General features: G+C 50.1%; 1 protein-coding gene across 1 annotated transcript in view; it reads left to right on the plus strand.

Annotated features, from left to right (window-relative positions):
- The window catches only part of LOC148516919 (rap1 GTPase-activating protein 1-like), a 286202-nt gene that overhangs the window by 181860 nt on the left and 80948 nt on the right, over positions 1–23394 (plus strand). The window contains exon 7 of the mRNA XM_088479397.1: positions 19–97. Within this exon, the coding sequence (XP_088335523.1) occupies positions 19–97 (79 nt within the window). The remainder of the gene's footprint in view (positions 1–18; positions 98–23394) is intronic.

Here is a 23394-nt window from a genome sequence, read left to right on the forward strand (position 1 = left end):
ATGTATTATGTTTTCTAGAACCAAGTCTGGTACCAAACATCAGTTGATGGACACATCCAGCTTCAGTCATTTCCCCAGCGCAGTACAGATGGCGCAGGTAAGGCGATTATTCACATACAGGGGCTGATTCTGAGTCGCTAGTTGCCGGCAGCTGCGGAGGCCAGATTTACTAACGCGGAAATCCATAGGACTAATGCCTGCAAGTGGAAAGCCTGCGCCGCCCATTGATTTTACACCGGTCCTCGCAACCGTCATCATTAGTATCTGCACTTGTACCAGCCCATGCTATGTGCAAGAGATCCACCAGACACAGCCATCCCTTATACGTGCGCACAGAGCAATACATACACGCCCACGACACAACCGTGACGCACCCACAACACTCCTGTGACATGCCAATGGCACTCCCATGACACGCCCACAACACTCCTGTGACACGCCCACAACACTCCTGTGACATGCCCATGGCACTTCCATGACACGTCCATGACACTGATGTCAGGGCCAGTTTTGCCCTGAGACTCCTAATTCCATGGAACACACAGATCCGTCTAACTTCCGTGTGACTCAAAATTTGACAGAATATCACTAAAAAGCGTAGGTTCCCATCAGCACATGCCCTGTATACAAAAACTTGCCGAGTACTCCGTATCAGCCCCACAGGCTCCACTCCCTGCTGTCTGCTAGACTCTAACCCCATTTGGATTTGTCTAATGTACGTACTTAGGGATAAATACATAAATTATTCTAGGGGGTAAATTTACTAAGAATCGAGTTTGGTTGTGTTTAAACTCACTTTGTTCCCAACCAAAACTAGGGAGAGTTTTCCCTTTTAAAACTTGCAAATTTACTAAGAAGTGAGTTTAGCTGAAAGTGAGTTTTCCGATGGTGAAGCAAAGTGAGTTTTTTTCACCAAAATTGCGAGTTTAGATGTGAGTTTAGATGCGAGTTTAGATGTGAGTTTAGATCATACTTGCCAACTCTCCCTCATTGTCAGGGAGACTCCCTGAAATAGCAGAAATCTCCCTGTCGCCCTGAAGAGTCCACCAATCTCCCTCATTTCACCTTACCCCCATTATGACACTGTTATATAAAAGAAAAAACAGAGATATATACATTCAAATGGGATCATTAGTATAATTTCCCTGCATTGGTTATAAGGAATAATGGGCCTGATTCAGACCCACTCGCAAGCGGCTGTCCGCTCGCAAGTGGGTCGATGGTGCGCATGCGCCAGACGCGACGAGCGAAGGACTTTCCTTCGCTCGTTGTGTCTGATCAAAGGGGGCGTGCTGTCTATGTTGATTGACAGCACGCCCCCTTTGGTGGGCGTCCCGGGGGCGTGCCTGCCAGACGGAGGCGTTCCCAAGGGAACGCCTACCGTCAGAAGCCGGCCCCACTGACATCACTAGTGATGTCAGTGGGAGTGATTTTAGCTCTGATAGAGCCAAAATCACTCCAAGGCTTGTGGTCGAAAAACCCGACCACAGGCTTCTGGTCGCACTGGCGATGGTCGCGATGGTCAAGACCATTGCGACCATCATCCTGTATGCTCGTATGTGCTGTGCGTGGTGACCCACAGCTATACGAGCGTCCAGGAGGACGCTCCATTTTTATGGAGGACGGCCCTCATTCAGAGCGAGCGCTCTGCTCAGAGCGTCCGGCTCTGAATGAGGGCCAATGATCCCTATGGTTACATGTATTTTCTGAGAAGTATCAGTGTGTTGTCATCAACAAGTAGCTCTTGCTAACTGCTTTGGGGCTCATGTACATGTGGATGTAAATCAATGTTATGACACGCCTCTCAGATGTAGCAGTACACGCCCACTTTACCGCCACGCTCATAGGTGTTACTTTCACAATCTCCCTGAAATGCATTTTCAAAAGTAGGCAAGTATGGTTTAGATGTGAGTTTAGATGCGAGTTTAGATTAGGGGTGTGCACCGGCCTCTTTTCATGTTTTGTGTTTTGGTTTTGGATCTGGATCTTTCTTCGTGTTTTGGATCTGGATTGGTTTTGCCAAACCACCCTTCCGTGTTTTGGGTTCTGGGTTTTGTGTTTTGGATCTGCTTTTTTTTTAAAAAAAGCATAAAAACAGCTAAAATCACAGAATTTGTGGGTTTTTCTGCTCCTATGCTATTATTAACCTCAATAACCTTAATTTCCACTCATTTTCAGTCTATTCTGAACACCTCACACCTCACAATAGTGTTTTTATGTCCAAAAGGTTGCACCGAGGTAGCTGGATGACTATGCTAAGCGACACGAGTGGGCGGCACAAACACGTGGCACATCTAGGAGTGACACTGCAGTGGCAGACAGGATGGCAGTTTGAAAAACTAGGCCCCAAACTGTACATAATGCAAAGAAAAAAAAGAGGTGCAAGATGGAATTGTCCTTGGGCCCTCCCACCCACCCTTATGTTGTATAAACAGGACATGCAAACCAATCATTTCAGCGCCAGGGTCTGCCACACGACTGTGGCTGAAATGATTGTTTCGTTTGGGCCCCCACAAAACAAGCTGGCAATTAATCTGTCCCTGCACAAACTGGCGCTACGGAGGCAAGATGTCGTCCTCATCCTCCTCATCCACCGATTCCTCACCCTCTTCAGTGTTGTGTACATCCTCATCCTCACAGAGTATTAACTCGTCTCCGCTGGAATCCACCACCACAGGTCCTTCTGTACGTTCTGGAGGCTGGTCTCCCTGGAAGAGTTGATAATTCATTTTTATGAACATCATCTTCTCCACATTTTGTGGAAGCAACCTCCTACGCCTTTTGCTGACAAGGTTCCCGGCTGCACTAAACACTCTTTCGGAGTGCACACTGGAGGGGGGGCAACTCAGGTAAAATAAAGCCAGTTTGTACAGGGGCCTCCAAATTGCCTCTTTTTCCTGCCAGTACATGTACGGACTGTCTGACATGCCTACTTGGATGCTGTCACCGATGTAATCCTTTAACAGACAGACGCACGCTTGTCGCTGCTGCTTTGAGGATGCAGGTGCGGCTACAGCTCACACAATTCACAAAGACAGAAAAAAAATGTAGAATTGTTTTATTGTTTGTGGAGCGCACTTTGAGGGTTACACCACCCTTTAACAGACAAACACACGTTTGTCGCTGCTGCTTTGAGGATGCAGATGGAATCTAGACGGGATTTGGAACCGGGGACACACTACCTCCATCAATTGTCTAAATCCCACTGCACTAATGGCGGATACCGGACGCACGTCTAACACCAACATAGCAGTCAAGGCCTCAGTTATATGTTTTGCTTCAGGATGACTGCTGTCGTACTTCATCCTCATTGCTAGGGACTGTTGGAGGGTCAATTGTTTAGTAAAAGTAGTGGTGTTCCTACTTCCTCTCTGGGATGATGAACAACTCCCAGCAGCAGCAACAGCACTTGGAGGAAGTGGTTCTTGATCTTTCCCTATTTTATTTTTAACGGAGAAAGTTTGGTCCTCCATTTATGTTATATTGATATATACGTGCAGCTAAGGCGCACACAAACACAGAAAATATTTTTTTATTTTTGCTGGAGAGTAGTGCACTTTGTGGGTTACACCACCCTTTAAGAAATGAGCCAGCCGGCCTTTTACTTATGGGACACAGGCGCACGCTTGGCGCTGCTCCTTTGTTGATGCACATGCAGCCACAGTGCACACAATTCACAAACTCAGAAAAAAAATATTTATTTTGTTTGGAGTGCCCTTTGGGGGTTAAAGCACCCGTTAGCAGTCAATCCAGCTGGCCCTTTATTTATAGGACACAGGCGCACGCTTGGCACTACTTTGTTGATGTACGTGCGGCTACTGCGCACACAATTCACAAACACAAAAAAATATATTTTTTTATTTTGTTTGGAGTGTACTTTGGGAGTTACAGCACCCTTTAACGGACAAGCCAGCCGGCCCTCTACTTATGGGACACAATCGCACGCTTGGCGCTGCTCCTTTGTTGATGCACGTGCAGCCACAGTGCACACAATTCACAAACACAGAAAAAATATTATTTTTTTTGCACTTGGGGGGAGCACCCCTGACGGACAGAGCACCCCCTGGACAACACTACAGCACCCCTTTAGGACTGGGACACTGCACAAGACTTTGGAGTGGACACAGCCCCTATGGACAACTGACTGCACAACACAGTCCAGCCAGCCCCTATGGACTTTGAAGTAGTGTACACAGCCCCTATGGACAACAGCAGCGCAGCACAGCACAACACTACACTGCACTACACTACACTACACTACACAGCCCAGCCAGCCCTAACTCCCACCCTCCCTCTTCACTGTCCACAGCCGAGTGAGAAAGTGGCGCAGACGCGGGTACCTTATATAGGATACAAAACCCGCGAGACCCGGAAGGCGGGATGATGACGTTTTGCCTCGATTTCAGATCCGAGTCAGGCGGGAAAAGTCGAGCCTGACTCGGATCGGCCTCGGATCGGGGGGGCTCGGGGGGGTTCCGATTTCAGAAATCCGAACCCGCTCACCCCTAGTTTAGATGCGAGTTTAGATGCGAGTTTAGATGAGATGACTTACTCGAAGTCTGCACATATCAGTGAAATATGTGAAGGCTGCTTGTGCATTGAACCTGTAAAATAATTGTTGAAAGTTACAAAAAAAAGACATAAGGTCCCCCCCCAAAAAAGCATAACCAGCCCCGGACTTGCCAGCCAGTCCTGGTACCAAAAATTATGGGGAAAAAAATTAATAGGGTTCCACCATAATTTAGAAACCAGCACCTGGCTGCAGGGCCAGTCCTGGTTTGAATTATAGAGGTAACAAATTTGCGTAGGGGTACCCCTATAATTCAAACAAGCTCTGGACCCTTTCTAGCGGGGGGCTGATGCCACAGCCAGGGGAGCCCATTCACCGGGCCCCCCAGCCGCAGCATCAGTCCTGACAATTAGTCAGCCCAGGCCAGGGATCCCTGGGGAGTTGGGGACCCTCCAATAAATGGTTCCCCCTCTCCAGGGCACCCCTGGCCTAGGCTGAAAGCCCGGGGCTAGCCCCGCCACCCCTGGGCAGTGGGTGGTGGGTTGATAGTGTAGGTGTAGTGTGAAAAATTGAAAAGACAACATTGTCTTTACAGTAGAACTGCAGGTCCCAGCAAGCCTCCCCCATATGCTGGTACTTGGAGAACCACAAGTACCAGCATGCGGGGCATTAAGGCACACACACCGTGAATATAAAGTTTTATTACTGTACATACATACACACACATACTCACGTTCTTCCAGATGTTCACGTCCCCTTCTCAACGTAAAGTATCCAATGATTGTACCTGGGAAAAAAGATCCAATACTCACCTTTTGATGTTCTCCGCAGTAATCCACATAGGGCCCCGAATACACTGTATCAACATGCTACAGCATGCCTAACCCTAAGTCCCCCCTGGGTGCCCTAAACCTAACCCTCCCCCCCACGACTGTCCGCTCGCAGTGCCCGGTACCACTACGATCGGGATGCAGGGCGCCTGTCTCCTGGCATCGGGAAAATGACAGGCGTCTAGATATAGACGCCTGTCATTTAACCCACGCCGGGATAAAGCAGTCGGGAAGCCGGCTATCGGGATCACGTCAGCTGGTTTCCTGATTGCATCCCACGCTGCCCTTCTTCAAACAAATAATTTTTACAGGGGCTGCCCTGTGTGGTGTAGGGGTACGCTGCCCTTCAAATAAATAATTTTGACAGGGGCTGCTCTGTGTTGTGTAGGGGTACGCTGCCCTTCTTCAAACAAAATTTTTTTACAGGGGTTATTCACTCCATAAAAATAATGGAGGACAAAAATTTGGAGGATAAAATAGGGAAAGATCAAAAAATACTTCCTCCTAGTGCTGAAGCTGCTGCCACTAGTCATAACATAGACGATGAAATGCCATCAACGAGGTCTGCCAAGGCCGATGCCCAATGTCATAGTAGAGGGTATATAAAATCCAAAAAGCCAAAGTTCAGTAAAATTACCCAAAAAATAAATTTAAATTGTCCTGGCCTATGTTCATGACTAGTGGTTCAGCTTCACATGACGATGGAAACCCTCCTCCCACTAGAAAAATGAAAAGAGTTAAGTTGGCAAAAGCACATCAAAGAACTGTGCATTCTAAGAAGATATCACAAATCCCCAAGGAGAGTCCAAGTGTGGTGGTGGTTGCGATGCCTGACCTTCCCAGCACTGGACGGGAAGAGGTGGCTCTTTCCACCATTTGCACGCCCCATGCAAGTGCTGAAAGGAGCACCCACAGTCCAGTTGCTGATATTCAAATTGAAGATGTCACTGTTGAAGTACAACAGGATGAGGATACTGGTGTAGCGGGCGCTGAGGAGGAAGTTGGGGAGGAGGATTCTGATGGTGATGTGGTTTGTTTAAATCAGGCACCAAGGGAAAGAGTTGTTGTCTGTGGTATGAAAAACCCCATCATGGTCATGCCGGGGCAGAAGGCCAAAAATTCCACCTCTTTGGTCTGGAAATATTTGCTATCCAAATCTGGACAACAACTGTCTTGCCATATGTAGCTTATGTAAAGGTGGAATAAGTAGGGGTAAGGACGTTAACCACCTAGGAACATAATCCCTTATACGTCACCTGCAGTACGTTCCTAAAAATTTACTGTCAAGATCAGAAATTGAAACTGTGGCTAAGACAGTAAGCAGTCCAGGGACACCTATATCTCTTTCTCCTGTTGTATCCAAGCACCTGCAAACCACACCATCAACTCCCTCCTCGTCAATTTCCTCCTTAGTCAGGATCGGAAGTAGTCCTGCAGGCCATGTCTCTGGCATGACTGACTCTCCTATCCCGGATTCCTCCGGAGGATCCTGTATTGCTACGCCTCCTGCTGCAGCTGTTGCTGCTGTCAGTCATTCGTCATCCCAGAGAGGAAGTTGGAACACCACTACTTCTTTTACTAAGCAATTGACCCTCCAACAGTCCTTAGCGAGGAGGATGAAAGACGACAGCAGTCATCTTGTTGCAAAGCAGATAACTGAGGCCTTGACAGCTATGTTGGTGTTGGTGTCCGGTATCCGCCAAAAGTGCAGTGGGATTTAGACAATTGATGGAGGTATTGTGTCCCCGGTACCAAATCCCATCTAGATTCCTCTTCACTAGCCAGGCGATACCGAGAATGTATAGAGACGTCAGAAAAACTGTCCTCATTGTCCTAAAAAATGCGGTTGTACCCAATGTCCACTTAACCACGGACAAGTGGAACAGGGCAGACTAAGGACTATATGACTGTGACAGCCCACTGGGTAGATGTATCACCTTACGCAGCCACAACAGCAGCGTCACCAATAGCAGAAACGCCAGCTCGTTCCAAGGCAGGCTACGCTGTGTTTCACTGGTTTTGGTAAGAGACACACCGCCGACAACCTCTTAGAGAAACTGAGGGAAATCATCGCCCAATGGCTTACTCTACTTAGACTCTCCTGGAGATTTGTGATATCTGACAATGCCACCAATATTGTGCGGGCATTACATCTGGCCAAATTCCAGCACGTCCCATGTTTTGCTCACACAATAAATTTGGTGGTGCAGAATTTTTTTAAAACAACAGGGGCGTGCAGGAGATGCTTTGGGTGGCCCGAAGAATTTCTGGCCACTTTCACCATTCAGTGACTACGTGCCAAAGTCTGGAGTGCCAACAAACACTTTTGAACCTGCCCTGCCATCACCCGAAGCAAGAGGTTGTAACGCAGTGGAACTCAATACTCTATATGCTTCAGAGGATGGAGGAGCAGCAAAAGGCCATTCAAGCCTATACATCCACCTATGACATAGGCAAAGGAGGGGGTATGCACCTGACTCAAGCGCAGTGGAGAATGATTTTCGTGTTGTGCAAGGTTCTCCAGCCCTTCGAACGTGCCAAATGTGAAGTCAGTTCAGACACTGCCAGCTTCAGTCAGGTCATTCCCCTCATCAGACTTTTGCAGAAGCAGCTGGAGAAAGTGAAGGAGGAGCTAAGACGGAGCGATTCTGCTTGGTATGTGGGACTTGTGGATGAAGCCCTTCATTCGCTTTGCCAGGATTCGAGGGTGGGCAATCTATTGAAATCAGACCACTACATTTTGGCCACTGTGCTCCATCCTAGGTTTAAACCCTACTTGGTGTCTCTCTTTCCGATGGACACAAGCCTGCAGAGGTGCAAAGACCTGCTGGTGAAAACACTGTCAGCTGAAGCGGAACGTAACACGGCAATAGCTCCTTCATTTTCTCCCGCAACTGGGGCTGCCAGGACACAACTTAGATATCCTAACCCACCTGCTGGCAGTGATGCAGAGCAGGCAGGACCAAGTTTGGCCATCTAGTCGGGACAATTTATGACGTGTCTACTATCACTGCATATGATGCTGTCACCATTGACAGAATGGTGGAGGATTACATCGGTGACAGCATCCAAGTAGGCATGTCAGAAGTCCGTACCTGTACTGGCAGGAAAAAGAGGCAATTTGGAGGCCCCGTACAAACCGGCTCTATTTTACCTAAGTTGCCCCCCCTCCAGTGTGTACTCCGAAAGAGTGTTTAGTGCAGCTGGGAACCTTGTCAGCGAAAGGCGTAGGAGGTTGCTTCCACAAAATGTGGAGAAGATGATGTTCATAAAAATGAATGATCAATTCTCCCAGGGAGACCAGCCTCCAGAACGTACAGAGGGATCTGTGGTGGTGGATTCCAGCGGGGACGAATTAATACTCTGTGAGGATGAGGATGTACACAACACTGAGGAATCGGTGGATGAGGAGGATGAGGACGACATCTTGCCTCCGTAGAGCCAGTTTGTGCAGGGACAGATTAATTGCCAGCTTGTTTTGTGGGGGCCCAAATGAACCAATCATTTCAGCCACAGTCGTGTGGCAGACCCTGGCGCTGAAATGATTGGTTTGCTAAAGTGTTTATACAACATAAGGGTGGGTGGGAGGGCCCAAGGACAATTCCATCTTGCACCTCTTTTTTTCTTTGCATTATGTTCTGTTTGGGGCCTAGTTTTTCAAACTGCCATCCTGTCTACCACTGCAGTGCCACTCCTAGATGGGCCACGTGTTTGTGCTGCCCACTCGTGTTGCTTAGCGTAGTCATCCAGCTACCTCGGTGCAACCTTTTGGCCTAAAAACAATTTTGTGAGGTGTGAGGTGTTCAGAATAGACTGGAAATGAGTGGAAATTAAGGTTATTGAGGTTAATAATAGCATAGGAACAAAAACACAAAACACAAAAAGTGGCCGGTGCACACCCCTAGCTGCTACTAGTGTGTCTGTTGTATTATGCTACAAGCGGGTATGTATCTATGAAGCTACTAGTGTGTCAGGATGTAAGACACTACTAGTGTGTCTGTGTGTATAAAACTACTAGCGGTCTGTGTATGATATTACTAGCGTGTCTGTTTGTATGACGTCACTAGCGGGTTTGTGTTTATGACACTACTAGCGGGTCTGTTTGTATGATGCTAGTAGTGGTTCTGTGTGTGTGGCGTTACTAGTGGTTCTGGAGAAAAAGGACTTAGAGACACACACTGAGGTCGGGGCAGTGGGGCTGAGAGACGCACACTGGGGCCAGAGAAATTGGGCTTAGAGACGCACTGGGAAGTACACTGGGGCAGAGAGACGCACAACATACACCCCTACACCGGATGACACCATGGGGAAGGATGCCACTGGTGTTTTTTTTCCAATATCTGACATGGTGCTAAAACTGGGACCACCCATTACCAGATCTCTAGTTTCGCCTATGGGTCTGTGTGTGTGACGCTAATAGTGGGTCTGTGTGTGTGACGCTACTAGCGGGTCTGTGTGTGTGACGCTTCTAGCGGGTCTGTGTGTGTGTGACGCTACTAGCGGGTCTTTGTGTGTGTGACGCTACTAGCGGGTTTGTGTGTGTGATGTTACTAGCGGGTCTGTGTGTGTGATGTTACAAGCGGGTCTGTGTGTGTGACGCTACTAGCGGGTCTGTGTGTGTGACGCTACTAGCGGGTCTGTGTGTGTGACGCTACTAGCGGGTTTGTGTGTGTGATGCTACTAGCGGGTCTGTGTGTGTGACGCTACTAGCGGGTCTGTGTGTGTGACGCTACTAGCGGGTTTGTGTGTGAGATGCTACTAGCGGGTCTGTGTGTGTGACGCTACTAGCGGGTCTGTGTGTGTGATGCTACTAGCGGGTCTGTGTGGGTGTGACGCTACTAGCGGGTTTATGTGTGTGACGCTTCTAGCGGGTCTGTTTGTCTGACGCTTCTAGCGGGTCTGTATGTTGATGCTACTAGCGGGTCTGTGTCTGTGTGACGCTACTAGCGGGTCTGTGTGTGTGTGACGCTACTAGCGGATCTGTGTGTGTGACGCTACTAGCGGGTCTGTGTGTGTGACGCTACTAGCGGGTCTGTGTGTGTGACGCTACTAGCGGGTCTGTGTGTGTGACGCTACTAGCGGGTTTGTGTGTGTGTGACGCTACTAGCGGGTCTGTGTGTGTGTTGCTACTAGCGGGTCTGTGTGTGTGACGCTACTAGCGGGTCTGTGTGTGTGACGCTACTAGCGGGTTTGTGTGTGTGTGACGCTACTAGCGGGTCTGTGTGTGTGACGCTACTAGCGGGTCTGTGTGTGTGTGACGCTACTAGCGGGTCTGTGTGTGTGTGACGCTACTAGCGGGTCTGTGTGTGTAACGCTACTGGCGGGTCTGTGTGTGTGACGCTACTGGCGGGTCTGCGTGTGTGTGACGCTACTGGCGGGTCTGCGTGTGTGTGACGCTACTAGCGGGTCTGCGTGTGTGTGACGCTACTAGCGGGTCTGCGTGTGTGACGCTATCGGCGGGTCTGTGTGTGTGACGCTACTGGCGGTTCTGTGCGTGTGACGCTATTGGCGGTTCTGTGCGTGTGACGCTACTAGCGGGTCTGTGTGTGTGACACTACTAGCGGGTCTGTGTGTGCGATTCTACTAGCGGGTGTGTGTGTGCGATGCTGCTGGCGGGTCTGTGTGTGTGACGTTACTAGCGGGTGTGTGTCACGCTACTAGAGGGTCTGTGTGTGTGTGACGCTACTAGCGGGTCTGTGTGTGTAACGCTACTAGCGGGTCTGTGTGTGTGACGCTACTAGCGGGTCTGTGTGTGTGACGCTACTAGCGGGTCTGTGTGTGTGTGACGCTACTAGCGGGTCTGTGTGTGTGACGCTACTAGCGGGTCTGTGTGTGTGACGCTACTAGCGGGTCTGTGTGTGTGTGACGCTACTAGCGGGTCTGTGTGTGTGTGACGCTACTAGCGGGTCTGTGTGTGTGACGCTACTAGCGGCTCTGTGTGTGTGATGCTACTGGCGGGTCTGTGTGTGTGACGCTACTGGCGGTTCTGTGTGTGTGAAGCTACTGGCGGGTCTGTGTGTGTGACGCTACTAGCGGGTCTGTGTGTGACGCTACTAGCGGGTCTGTGTGTGCGATGCTACTAGCGGGGGTGTGTGTGCGATGCTGTTGGCGGGTCTGTGTGTGTGACGATACTAGCGGGTGTGTGTCACTCTACTAGAGGGTCTGTGTGTATGACGCTATTAACGGGTCTGTGTGTATGACGCTATTAACGGGTCTGTGTGTGTGATGCTATTAGCGGGTCTGTGTGTGCGATGCTACTAGCGGGTGTGTGTGTGCGATGCTGCTGGCGGGTCTGTGTGTGTGACGTCACTAGCAGGTGTGTGTCACGCTACTAGAGGGTCTGTGTGTGTGTGATGCTACTAGCGGTTCTGTGTGTATGACGCTATTAACGGGTCTGTGTGTGTGATGCTACTAGTGGGTCTGTGTGTATGACGGTATTAGCGGGTCTGTGTGTGTGATGCTACTAGCGGGTGTGGGTGTGATGCTACTGGCGGGTCTGTGTGTATGGGTCTGTGTGTGTGACGCTACTAGCGGTTCTGTGTGTATGACGCTATTAGCGGGTTTGTGTGTGTGACGCTACTAGTGGGTCTGTGTGTGTGACGCTACTAGCGGGTCTATGTGTGTGACGCTACTGGCGGGTCTGTGTGTGTCACGCTACTGGCGGGTCTGTGTGTGTGACGCTACTAGCGGGTCTGTGTGTGTGACGCTACTAGCGGGTCTGTGTGTGTGACGCTACTAGCGGGTCTGTGTTTGTGACGCTACTAGCGGGTCTGTGTGTGTGACGCTACTAGTGGCTCTGTGTGTGTGTGACGCTACTAGCGGGTCTGTGTGTGTGTGACGCTACTAGCGGGTCTGTGTGTGTGTGTGACGCTACTAGCGGCTCTGTGTGTGTGTGACGCTACTGGCGGGTCTGTGTGTGTGTGACGCTACTGGCGGTTCTGTGTGTGACGCTACTGGCGGGTCTGTGTGTGTGACGCTACTAACGGGTCTGTGTGTGACGCTACTGGCGGGTCTGTGTGTGCGATGCTACTAGCGGGTGTGTGTGTGCGATGCTGCTGGCGGGTCTGTGTGTGTGACGTTACTAGCGGGTGTGTGTCACTCTACTAGAGGGTCTGTGTGTGTGTGATGCTACTAGCGGTTCTGTGTGTATGACGCTATTAACGGGTCTGTGTGTGTGATGCTACTAGCGGGTCTGTGTCACACTACTAGAGGGTCTGTGTGTATGACGGTATTAGCGGGTCTGTGTGTGTGATGCTATTAGCGGGTCTGTGTGTGTGATGCTACTAGCGGGTGTGTGTGTATGACGGTATTAGCGGGTCTGTATGTGTGATGCTACTAGCGGGTGTGTGTGTGCGATGCTGCTGGCGGGTCTGTGTGTGTGACGCTATTAGCGGGTCTGTGTGTGTGACGCTACTAGCGGTTCTGTGTGTATGACACTATTAGCGGGTCTGTGTGTGTGACGCTATTAGCGGGTCTGTGTGTGTGACGCTACTAGCGGATCTGTGCGTGTGTGACGCTACTAGCGGGTCTGTGTGTGTGACGCTACTAGCGGGTCTGTGTGTGTGACGCTACTAGCGGGTCTGTGTGTGTGACGCTACTAGCGGGTCTGTGCGTGTGTGACGCTACTAGCGGGTCTGTGTGTGTGACGCTACTAGCGGGTCTGTGTTTGTGACGCTACTAGCGGGTCTGTGTGTGTGTGACGCTACTAGCGGGTCTGTGTGTGTGACGCTACTAGCGGGTCTGTGTGTGTGACGCTACTAGCGGGTCTGTGTGTGTGAATCTACTAGCGGGTCTGTGTGTGTGACGCTACTAGCGGGTCTGTGTGTGTGACGCTACTAGCGGGTCTGTGTGTGTGACGCTACTAGCGGGTCTGTGTGTGTGGCGCTACTGGCGGGTCTGTGTGTGTGACGCTACTGGCGGGTCTGTGTGTGTGACGCTACTAGCGGGTCTGTGTGTGTGACGCTACTAGCGGGTCTGTGTTTGTGACGCTACTAGCGGGTCTGTGTGTGTGTGACGCTACTAGCGGGTCTGTGAGTGTGACGCTACTAGCGGTTCTGTGTGTGTGTGATGCTACTAGCGGGTCTGTGTGTGTGACGCTACTAGCGGGTCTGTGTGTGTGTGATGCTACTAGCGGGTCTGTGTGTGTGATGCTACTAGCGGGTCTGTGTGTGTGTGATGCTACTGGCGGGTCTGTGTGTGTGTGTGACGCTACTAGCGGGTCTGTGTGTGTGATGCTACTGGCGGGTCTGTGTGTGTGACGCTACTGGCGGCTCTTTGTGTGTGTGATGCTACTAGTGGGTCTGTGTGTGTGTCACGCTACTAGAGGGTCTGTGTGTGTGACGCTACTAGCGGGTCTGTGTGTGTGACGCTACTATCGGGTCTGTGTGTGTGACGCTACTAGCGGCTCTGTGTGTGTGACGCTACTGGCGGGTCTGTGTGTGTGACGCTACTGGCGGTTCTGTGTGTGTGATGCTATTAGCGGGTCTGTGTGTGTGACGCTACTAGCGGGTCTGTGTGTGTGACGCTACTAGCGGGTCTGTGTGTGTGACGCTAGCGGGTCTGTGTGTGTGACGCTACTAGCGGGTTTGTGTGTGTGACGCTACTAGCGGGTCTGTGTGTGTGTGACGCTTCTAACATGTCTGTGTGTGTGATGCTACTAGCGGGTCTGTGTGTGTGACGCTACTAGCGGGTCTGTGTGTGTGTGACGTTACTAGCGGGTCTGTGTGTGTGACGCTACTAGCGGTTCTGTGTGTGTGACGTTACTAGCGGGTCTGTGTGTGTGACGTTACTAGCGGGTCTGTGTGTGTGACGCTACTAGCGGGTCTGTGTGTGTGACATTACTAGCGAGTTTGTGTGTGTGTGACACTACTAGCGGGTCTGTGTGTGTGTGACGCTACTAGCGGGTCTGTGTGTGTGACGTTACTAGCGGGTCTGGGTGTGTGACGCTACTAGCGGGTCTGTGTGTGTGACGCTAATAGCGGGTCTGTGTGTGTGACGCTAATAGCGGGTCTGTGTGTGTGACGCTACTAGCGGGTCTGTGTGTGTGACGCTACTAGCGGGTCTGTGTGTGTGACGCTAATAGCGGTTCTGTGTGTGTGACGCTACTAGCGGGTCTGTGTGTGTGACGCTACTAGCGGTTCTGTGTGTGACGCTACTAGCGGGTCTGTGTGACGCTACTAGCGGGTCTGTGTGTGTTACGCTAGTAGCGGTTCTGTGTGTGTGACGCTACTAGCGGGTCTGTGTGTGTGACGCTACTAGCGGTTCTGTGTGTGACGCTACTAGCGGGTCTGTGTGTGTGACGCTACTAGCGGGTCCGTGTGTGTTACGCTAATAGCGCGTCTGTGTGTGTTACGCTAATAGTGGTTCTGTGTGTGTTACGCTACTAGCGGGTCTGTGTGTGTGACGCTACTAGCGGGTCCGTGTGTGTTACGCTAATAGCGCGTCTGTGTGTGTTACGCTAATAGTGGTTCTGTGTGTGTTACGCTACTAGCGGGTCTGTGTGTGTGACGCTACTAGCGGGTCCGTGTGTGTTACGCTAATAGCGCGTCTGTGTGTGTTACGCTAATAGTGGTTCTGTGTGTGTTACGCTACTAGCGGGTCTGTGTGTGTGTTTGTGATGCTACTAGCAGGTGTCATGGCTGCAGACACTTCAGACTCCTGGGAAGAATCAGGCTTACTAGGTAGTAAGAATTGAGGTGGTTTTAGGAATGACCTTTTCATGAAATATCACTAGCACAAAATAAAAATAAATAGAATTTATTCAAAAACAAAAACTGTATGGCAAAGTTCCACATTAAATCTCAATAACACAAAGTTCATGACATGCACTAACAGTTGCACGGGTATGCCCCTGTGAGAAACAAAGTTCGAAGTACACACTGAACTGGTGTGGGGTGAAAACCCAAGTCCGACACGAAGCTATAGCCTCAGGATAGAATGGAGGTCAATAACAGGGTTGAGCCCTGTAGCGTGACGGAGGTCCGGAACAGGGTTGAGCTTTGAGATGTAACAAGATCCGGAACGAGGTTAAGCCCTGAGACGTAATGAAGATCCGGAACAGGGTTGAGTCCTGAGACGTGATGACGGTCCGGAACTTGGTTGAGCCCTGAGACGTGATGAGGGTCCGGAACCGGGTTGAGCCCTGAGACGTGATGAGGATCCGGAACAGGGTGGAGCCCTGAGACACGATGAGGATCCGGAACAGGGTTGAGCCCTTAGACGTTATGAGGGTCCGGAACATGGTTGAGCCCTGAGACATGATGAAGGTCCGGAACTAGGTTGAGCCCTGAGACGTGATGGAGGTCCGGAACAGGGTTGAGCCTTGTGATGTGATGAAGGTCCGGAACAGGGTTGAGCCCTGCGGCAGGATGAAGGTCGGGAGCAGGGTTGAGCCCTGTGATGTGATGAAGGTCCAGAGCAGGGTTGAGCCCTGCGGCGTAATGACAGTCCAGAGCAGGGTGAGCCCTACGGCGTAATGAAGGTCCGGAGCAGGGTTGAGCCCTGCGGCATAATGAATTTCCGGGGCAGGGTTGAGCCCTGCGGCAGGATGAAGGTCCGGAGCAGGGTTGAGCCCTGCGATGTGATGGGGTTCCGATGAGGATAGACTGTAACGGTGCAGTTGACAACTGTAGAAGAAGTAACCTCAGTGTCTGTATGAGTCAATAATAACAAGTAAACCAAATAGTGTAGCGTAGAATGGAATAGTAGTAATAGAGCAGGATAACAACAGAAAGACAATGCCAATGCTGAGCTCTGTAGTGCAGCTGATAACCTGTATCAGAACTTGAACCGGAACACGAGCAGGAATGTAGCGAGGTCCACAGCATACACCAGGCACAGCGGGGATCTGGCAGGAGTCCAAGGAAGACCTGAAAGTAACATTGCAGAGACAATGAGGCATAGTTAGTAACAGGCTTTATACTAGAGGTCTGTGATCCATAGGAAGTTCAGAACATGTGACCCAAATAAAATCAGGTTTGGAATAATAAGCAATCAAGGAATCCCACAGCCTGACGACACCTAAGAAACAGATGATCACTGTAACTCTCTGCATACTGCATGTGATGAACACCAGCAACCAGGATAGATCCTCCGACGCCCACAATAGAACTTCAGCAAGTGTAGTTTATCTTTATGTACTGAAATAGTCAAAGTTCTGACAGCGGTTCTGTGTATGTGACGCTACTAGCGGGTCTGTGTGTGACGCTACTAGCGGGTCTGTGTGTGACGCTACTAGCGGGTCTGTGTGTGACGCTACTAGCGGGTCTGTGTGTGACGCTACTAGCGAGTCTGTGTGTGACGCTACTAGCGGGTCTGTGTGTGACGCTACTAGCGGGTCTGTGTGTGACGATACTAGCGGGTCTGTGTGTGTGACGCTACTAGCGGTTCTGTGTATGTGACGCTACTAGCGGGTCTGTGTGTGTGTGACGATACTAGCGGGTCTGTGTGTGTGACGCTACTAGCGGGTCTGTGTGTGACGCTACTAGCGGGTCTGTGTGTGACGCTACTAGCGGGTCTGTGTGTGTGTGACGCTACTAGCGGGTCTGTGTGTGATGATACTAGCGGGTCTGTGTGTGTGACGCTACTAGCGGGTCTGTGTGTGTGATGCTACTAGCGGGTCTGTGTGTGACGCTACTAGTGGGTCTGTGTGTGTGTGACGCTACTAGCGGGTCTGTGTGTGTGTGACGCTACTAGCGGGTCTGTGTGTGTGACGCTACTAGCGGGTCTGTGTGTGACGATACTAGCGGGTCTGTGTGTGTGACGCTACTAGCGGGTCTGTGTGTGACGCTACTAGCGGGTCTGTGTGTGTGTGTGACGATACTAGCGGGTCTGTGTGTGACGCTACTAGCGGGTCTGTGTGTGTGACGCTACTAGCGGGTCTGTGTGTGACGCTACTAGCGGGTCTGTGTGTGTGTGGCGCTACTAGCGGGTCTGTGTGTGTGACGATACTAGCGGGTCTGTGTGTGTGACGCTACTAGCGGGTCTGTGTGTGACGATACTAGCGGGTCTGTGTGTGTGACGCTACTAGCGGGTCTGTGTATGTGACGCTACTAGCGGGTCTGTGTGTGACGATACTAGCAGGTCTGTGTGTGTGACGCTACTAGCGGGTCTGTGTGTGTGTGACGCTACTAGCGGGTCTGTGTGTGTGACGCTACTAGCGGGTCTGTGTGTGACGCTACTAGCTGGTCTGTGTGTGTTTGTGACGCTACTAGCGGGTCTGTGTGTGACGATACTAGCGGGTCTGTGTGTGTAATGCTACTAGCGGGTCTGTGTGTGTGACGCTACTAGCGGGTCTGTGTGTGTGTGTGACGCTACTAGCGGGTCTGTGTGTGACACAACTAGCGGGTCTGTGTGTGTGTGACGCTACTAGCTGGTCTGTGTGTGTGTGACGCTACTAGCGGGTCTGTGTGTATATATATATATTACCATGCAAAGCAAAATGGTGACTGTGAGGTAAAAGTGGGGTGTACTGTATGAAAGTGTCTGGGTGGCATTAGCCATATCAGAGCCACACAGGGCATGAACAGCTGGTAGCAGGAAACCATGAGGAAAAAGTAATTTGCACATTTATAATGCTGTCCTGGAAATAGAGACCCCGGTGGATACACCAGCCGGCCATATGCTGTGGGATTTAGGAACATTTCAGTTTTCAATCAGACTTTGTCATGTGATAAATGTCTTTTCCAACAAAAACCCATATTAACAGAATTAAGCAAAACATGTTTGCATGTAACATAAAACAAGAGCAGTTGAAACCTGCAGTCAGACAAGACAGTGAAATGTTCACAGCAGCACAGAGGATTGGTGCTAAGCCAAGGGCTGTGGCATAAGAGATCAACAGTAAGAAGATCGACAGTCAATAGGTCAGCACCAGATGGTCGACAAGCAATAGGTTGACATGGACAAAAGATCAACTGACAAATGGTTATCAGTGCAGAATGTCAACAGGTTCAATTGGTTGGCTAACAAATGGTCAACACAAAAATAGTGCCTAACCCTCCCCCTGGTGCCTAAACCTAACCCCCTCCCTGGTGCCTGACCCTAACCATCCCCTTGATGCCTAACCCTCCCCCTAGTGCCTAATCCTCCCACTGGTGCCTAAACATAACCCTCCCCCTAGTGCCTAACCCTCCCACTGGTGCCTAAACATAACCCTCCCCCTAGTGCCTAAACCTGGCCATCCCCTCTGGCAGCCTAACCCTAACTCTCCCCCTAGAGCCTAAACCTAACCCTTCCCTTGATGCCTAACCCTCCCCCTAGTGCTTAAACCTAACTCCCCCTGGTCCCTAACCCTTTCCCTAGTGCCTAAACTTAACCCTCCCCTTGGTGTCTAACACTCCCCCTGGTGCCTAACACTCCCCCTCCCCCTGGTGCCTAACCCTTCCCTAGCCTCCAGCAGCCTAACCCTACACCAAGGTCCTGACCATCACCCTAACCCCTAATCCTAACCTTAAAAATGTTAAGAAATTATGAAAAACATTGGTTGATCATGTGTGTCGATCAATTGAACCTGGTGACCATTTTACCCTGTTCACCGTCTGCACTGTTGATCATTTGTCAGTTGACCTTTTGTACCTGTCAACTTAATGCCTGTCAACCATCTGGTGTCGACCTATTGACTGTCAGTCTTCTTGCTGTTGATCTTCCATCAGGATACCAAGCCAACTATGTACATTTGTACATAGACCAGAGGTTCCCAAACGCGGTCCTCAAGGCACCCTAACAGCTCAGGTTTTAGAGATATCCATGGTTGAGTACAGGTTGACTGAGGTAATAATTAAGTCCCCTGTGGCCAAGTATGGATATCCTGAAAACCTGGACTGTTAGGGTGCCTTGAGGGCCGAGTTTGGGAATCTCTGACATAGACAATCCTGTGTGCATGACTAGGACCTGTTGTTGTTTCAGAATTCCTGTGAAAAGCTGTTTATGTAAGAAGGTTGTGACACCGTAACCAGGGCTACCACATCTGGCTGAGCAAGTCTGAATATTGGCCCTCATTCAGAGCCGTACGCTCTGAGCAGAGCGCACGCTCTGAATGAGGGCCGGGCTCCATTTTCATGGAGCGTCCTCCTGGACGCTCGTATAGCTGTGGGTCACCACCCACAGGCTATACGAGCGTGCATTTTGATGGCCGCGATGGTCGTGACCATCGCGACCATCGAAATTGCGAGCCGGAGCCTGCGGTTGAGGTTTTCAACCGCAAGCTCCGGAGTGATTTTGGCTCTATCAGAGCCAAAATCACTCCCACTGACATCACTAGTGATGTCAGTGGGCCGGCTTCTGACGGGAGGCGTTCCCGTGGGAACGCCCCCGTCAGGGAGGCACGCCCCCGGCACGCCCACCAAAGGGGGCGTGCTGTCAATCAACATTGACAGCACGCCTCCTTTGATCGGACACAACGAGCGAAGGAAAGTCCTTCGCTCGTCGTGTCTGGCACATGCGCACGACGGAGCTCCCTCCGTCGTGCGCATGCTCAGTGCAGACCATCGACCCACTTGCGAGCGGACAGCCGCTCGCGAGTGGGTCTGAATCAGGCCCTTTGTTTCATTATCACGTTAGTAAAAGAAAAGCCATGCTGTAAATGCCCTCTATAGTGCAGACACGATGCGCTGCCACTGTTTATCCACAGACCACTGACAGTAACAGGAACAAAGCAACAAACATAAAACAAGAGCAGTTGACATAAATAAAAAATGTCTGTTTTGTAACAGTAAATATTTCCCACTGTGCACCTGTGTTTATTTCTTAGTGTTATAGGTAATTATGGTACCGTACTTATGGGGCAATCCAATTAGCCGAGAGGGGTGCGAATCATGTGCGTTTTGCCGTTGCCATGGCGTTCAAACGCCGGCAATGACACTGCATATTGCACCCCTCTCAGCCCTCTTTCAGGCTGAACTCGCTGAATTGTGGGGCTGCGCACAGGGGATGCAGTCACTGCGGCTGCCGGTCACAATCCCGACAGTGTAATCCCCGCAAGGGATCTAACATAGGCGTCAAAATCCTGACGCCTATGTTAATCATGATGCTGGGACCACGACAGGACGGCGGACCGATCGTCCAAAGCTGTGGGTAAGTATCCAGGGGATGGGGGGGGCTAGGTTTAGGGACCCGGGGGGACTTAGGGTTAGGCACCCCCTCCCGGGGAGAATTAGGGTTAGGCTTGGGGAAGGGGGGGTTAAGGTTAGACACCCCTAAAGGAGGGTTAGGGGGAGAGGGGAGGGTTAGGTACTGTACTTACCTCCGTCGGGATCTGCGCTGGTTGGCCTGCCGGCGTCAGGATTTTGACCGCCGGGCTCTCATCCGGCGGTCATTCATACCGATTCCGCTCACAGTTTTCAGCAAGTTCAGGCTGACGCCAAGTGCGTCCATTGTCACAAGACTCGCTCCTGCGGGTGCATCACTTATAATTGGATTGACCCCATACTTTTTTTCATTTTAATACAACTTTAACAGATTTATTTCATTTCAACTTGAAAACATTCCAGTCACTTTGGTTTCCCACTTTCTGTTTTACTGGATTTGGTTAGTTCCTTTCTGTATTTCTCTCTAAATTGGGAGATGTATCATTTATCGCCATTATCTTGCGATCATCTCTCCCTGGGATCGGCAGCCAGTTCCCGGTACTTTATTCCGCTGGCATGTATTATGCTCTTCTTGCCAAGACAGCTCTTTCAGTATGTCCAAGAAAACCTGGCTATGTAGCTAGTTTTGTGTTTCAGACCTGGCAATTTAAATACGCATGGATGGCCCATAGCAAGCACAGTGAATATGTACATAGCCTACCAATAAGAGTGTCCAAAACACAGGGTAACACTTGTTTCTTCTCCAGTCTATATCCTCTTGTATGTCTGTAATGTGATATTTGGACGTGAAAGTTTTTGTTTTTGCTGTTGCTGGTGGGGGCTGCCCCGATACCGACTTATAAGAATTCACAACTGGTTGTACAAGATACCGGCCCTGGGGGACATAGCAGCCGTGACATACTGTATGACACGCGTCACGTTATTTTCTGTTAATAAAACACTTAGGGGTAAATTTACTAAAGTGAGAGTTTTTAGAAGTGAGTTTTAGAAGAAACATAGAATTACACGGCAGATAAGAACCACTTGTCCCATCTAGTCTGCCCCATTTTTAAACATATTGTTAACTCAACCCTTATTGCTCCTTACTTCTTCTGAAGGATATCCTTATGTCTGTCCCATGCATGTTTAACTTGCTCTACTGTCTCTACCACCTCTGATGGGGGCTATTCCACTTGTCCACTACCCTTTCTGTGATGTAATTTCTCCTCACATTTCCCCTGAACCTACCACCCCCCAGTCTCAGAACATGTCCTCTTCTTCTAATACTTCTCTTTCTTTGAAGAATGTCTCCTTCCTTTACCTTGGTAAAACCCTTTATATATTTGAACGTTTCTATCATGTCCCCCCTTTCCCTTCTCTGCTCCAAACTATACATTTTAAGATCTTTTAGTCTTTCCTGGTACGTTTTGTGGTGTAGACCTTGCACCATTTTAGTTGCCCTTCTTTGTACAGTCCCTAATGTATAAATATCCTTCTGGAGATAACGTATGGCCTCCAGAACTGAACACAGTATAGAGATGAGGACGTACCAATGACCTATACAGTGGTATTATCACTTCTTTCTGCTACTGATTCCTCTCTTTATGTACCAAGCATCTGACTTGCCTTCCTCATTGCTTTGTTACAATGTTTGCCTTTATGTCACCTGAGATAGTGACTCCTAGATCCCTTTCCTCTTCAGTAGTTACCAGTATAGTGCCATTAATACTATATTTAGCCTTTATGTCACCTGAAATAGTGACTTCTAGATCCCTCTCCTCTTCAGTAGTTACCAGTGTAGTGCCATTAATACTATATTTAGCCTTTGGATTTTTGAGACCCAAGTGCATGATCTTGCTTTTTTGGGCATTAAACTGTAGTTGTCACGTTCTTGACCATTCCTCTAATCTCCATGGATCAGGCATGTCAAACTCAAAATACCAACCAGGCCGAATATTCAAGATCTAAGAGTGTGTGGGCCGCAAGAATAAAATAGTCTTATATGCAATTTTGAATGAATAAAAACGAACGCAGGGCCCCCTGTAGTAGTGCCACTTATGCAATGCCCCCTGTATGAGCCCTTTATGCAATGCCACTGTAGTTGTGCCCATTATGCAGTGCCCCCTGTATAAGAGCCCCTTATGCAATGCCCCCTGTATTAGAGCCCCTTAGGCAGTGCCCTCAGTAGTGTCTCTTATGCAGTGCCCCCAGAAATGCCCCTTATTCAATGCCCCCTTTATTAGAGACCCTTACGCAGTGCATTAGTGTCCATTATGCAATGCCTTCTGTATTGGAGCCCTTTAGGCAGTGCCTCCAGTAGCGCCCATTATACAGTGCACCCAGTAGTTCCCATTATACAGTGCACCCAGTAGTGCCCATTATGCAGTGCCCCCAGTAATGCCCCTTATGCAGTGCCCCCTGTATTAGAGACCCTTTCACAGTGCCATTAGTAGTGTCCATTATGCAGTGCCTCCTGTATTAAAGCCCCTTAGGCAGTGCCCCCTGTATTAAAGCCCCTTAGGCAGTGCCCCCAGTAGTGACCATTATACAGTGTACCCAGTAGTGCTCATTATGCAGTGCCCCCAGTAATGCCCCTTATTAAATGCCCCCTGTATTAGAGACCCTTACACAGTGCTATTAGCAGTGCCCCTTATGCAATGCCCTCTGTATTGGAGCCCCTTAGGCAGTGCCCCCAGTACTGCCCATTATACAGTTCACCCAGTAGTGCCCATTATGCAATGCCCCCATTAATGCCCCTTATTCTGTGCCCCAGTAATGTCCCTAGTAGCGCCCCCAGTATTGCCCCTTATGATGTGCCCCCTCCCAGTATAGAACAGACCCCACTTACCTCTATCTTACTTACCTGTCTTCACGCTGGCTGCTGCTCACCGCTCTTGCGTAGACGCCTGCCGCTCACTGGATCTTACTAGATCCAGCAGGGCAGGCCGCTCACATAGCGGATGACGTCACCCACGCACCCACGAACTGC

The sequence above is a fragment of the Taudactylus pleione genome, unplaced genomic scaffold, assembly GCF_031769625.1.
Source record: "Taudactylus pleione unplaced genomic scaffold, aTauple2 ptg000231l, whole genome shotgun sequence".
In the NCBI taxonomy this organism is placed as follows: Eukaryota; Metazoa; Chordata; class Amphibia; order Anura; family Myobatrachidae; genus Taudactylus; species Taudactylus pleione.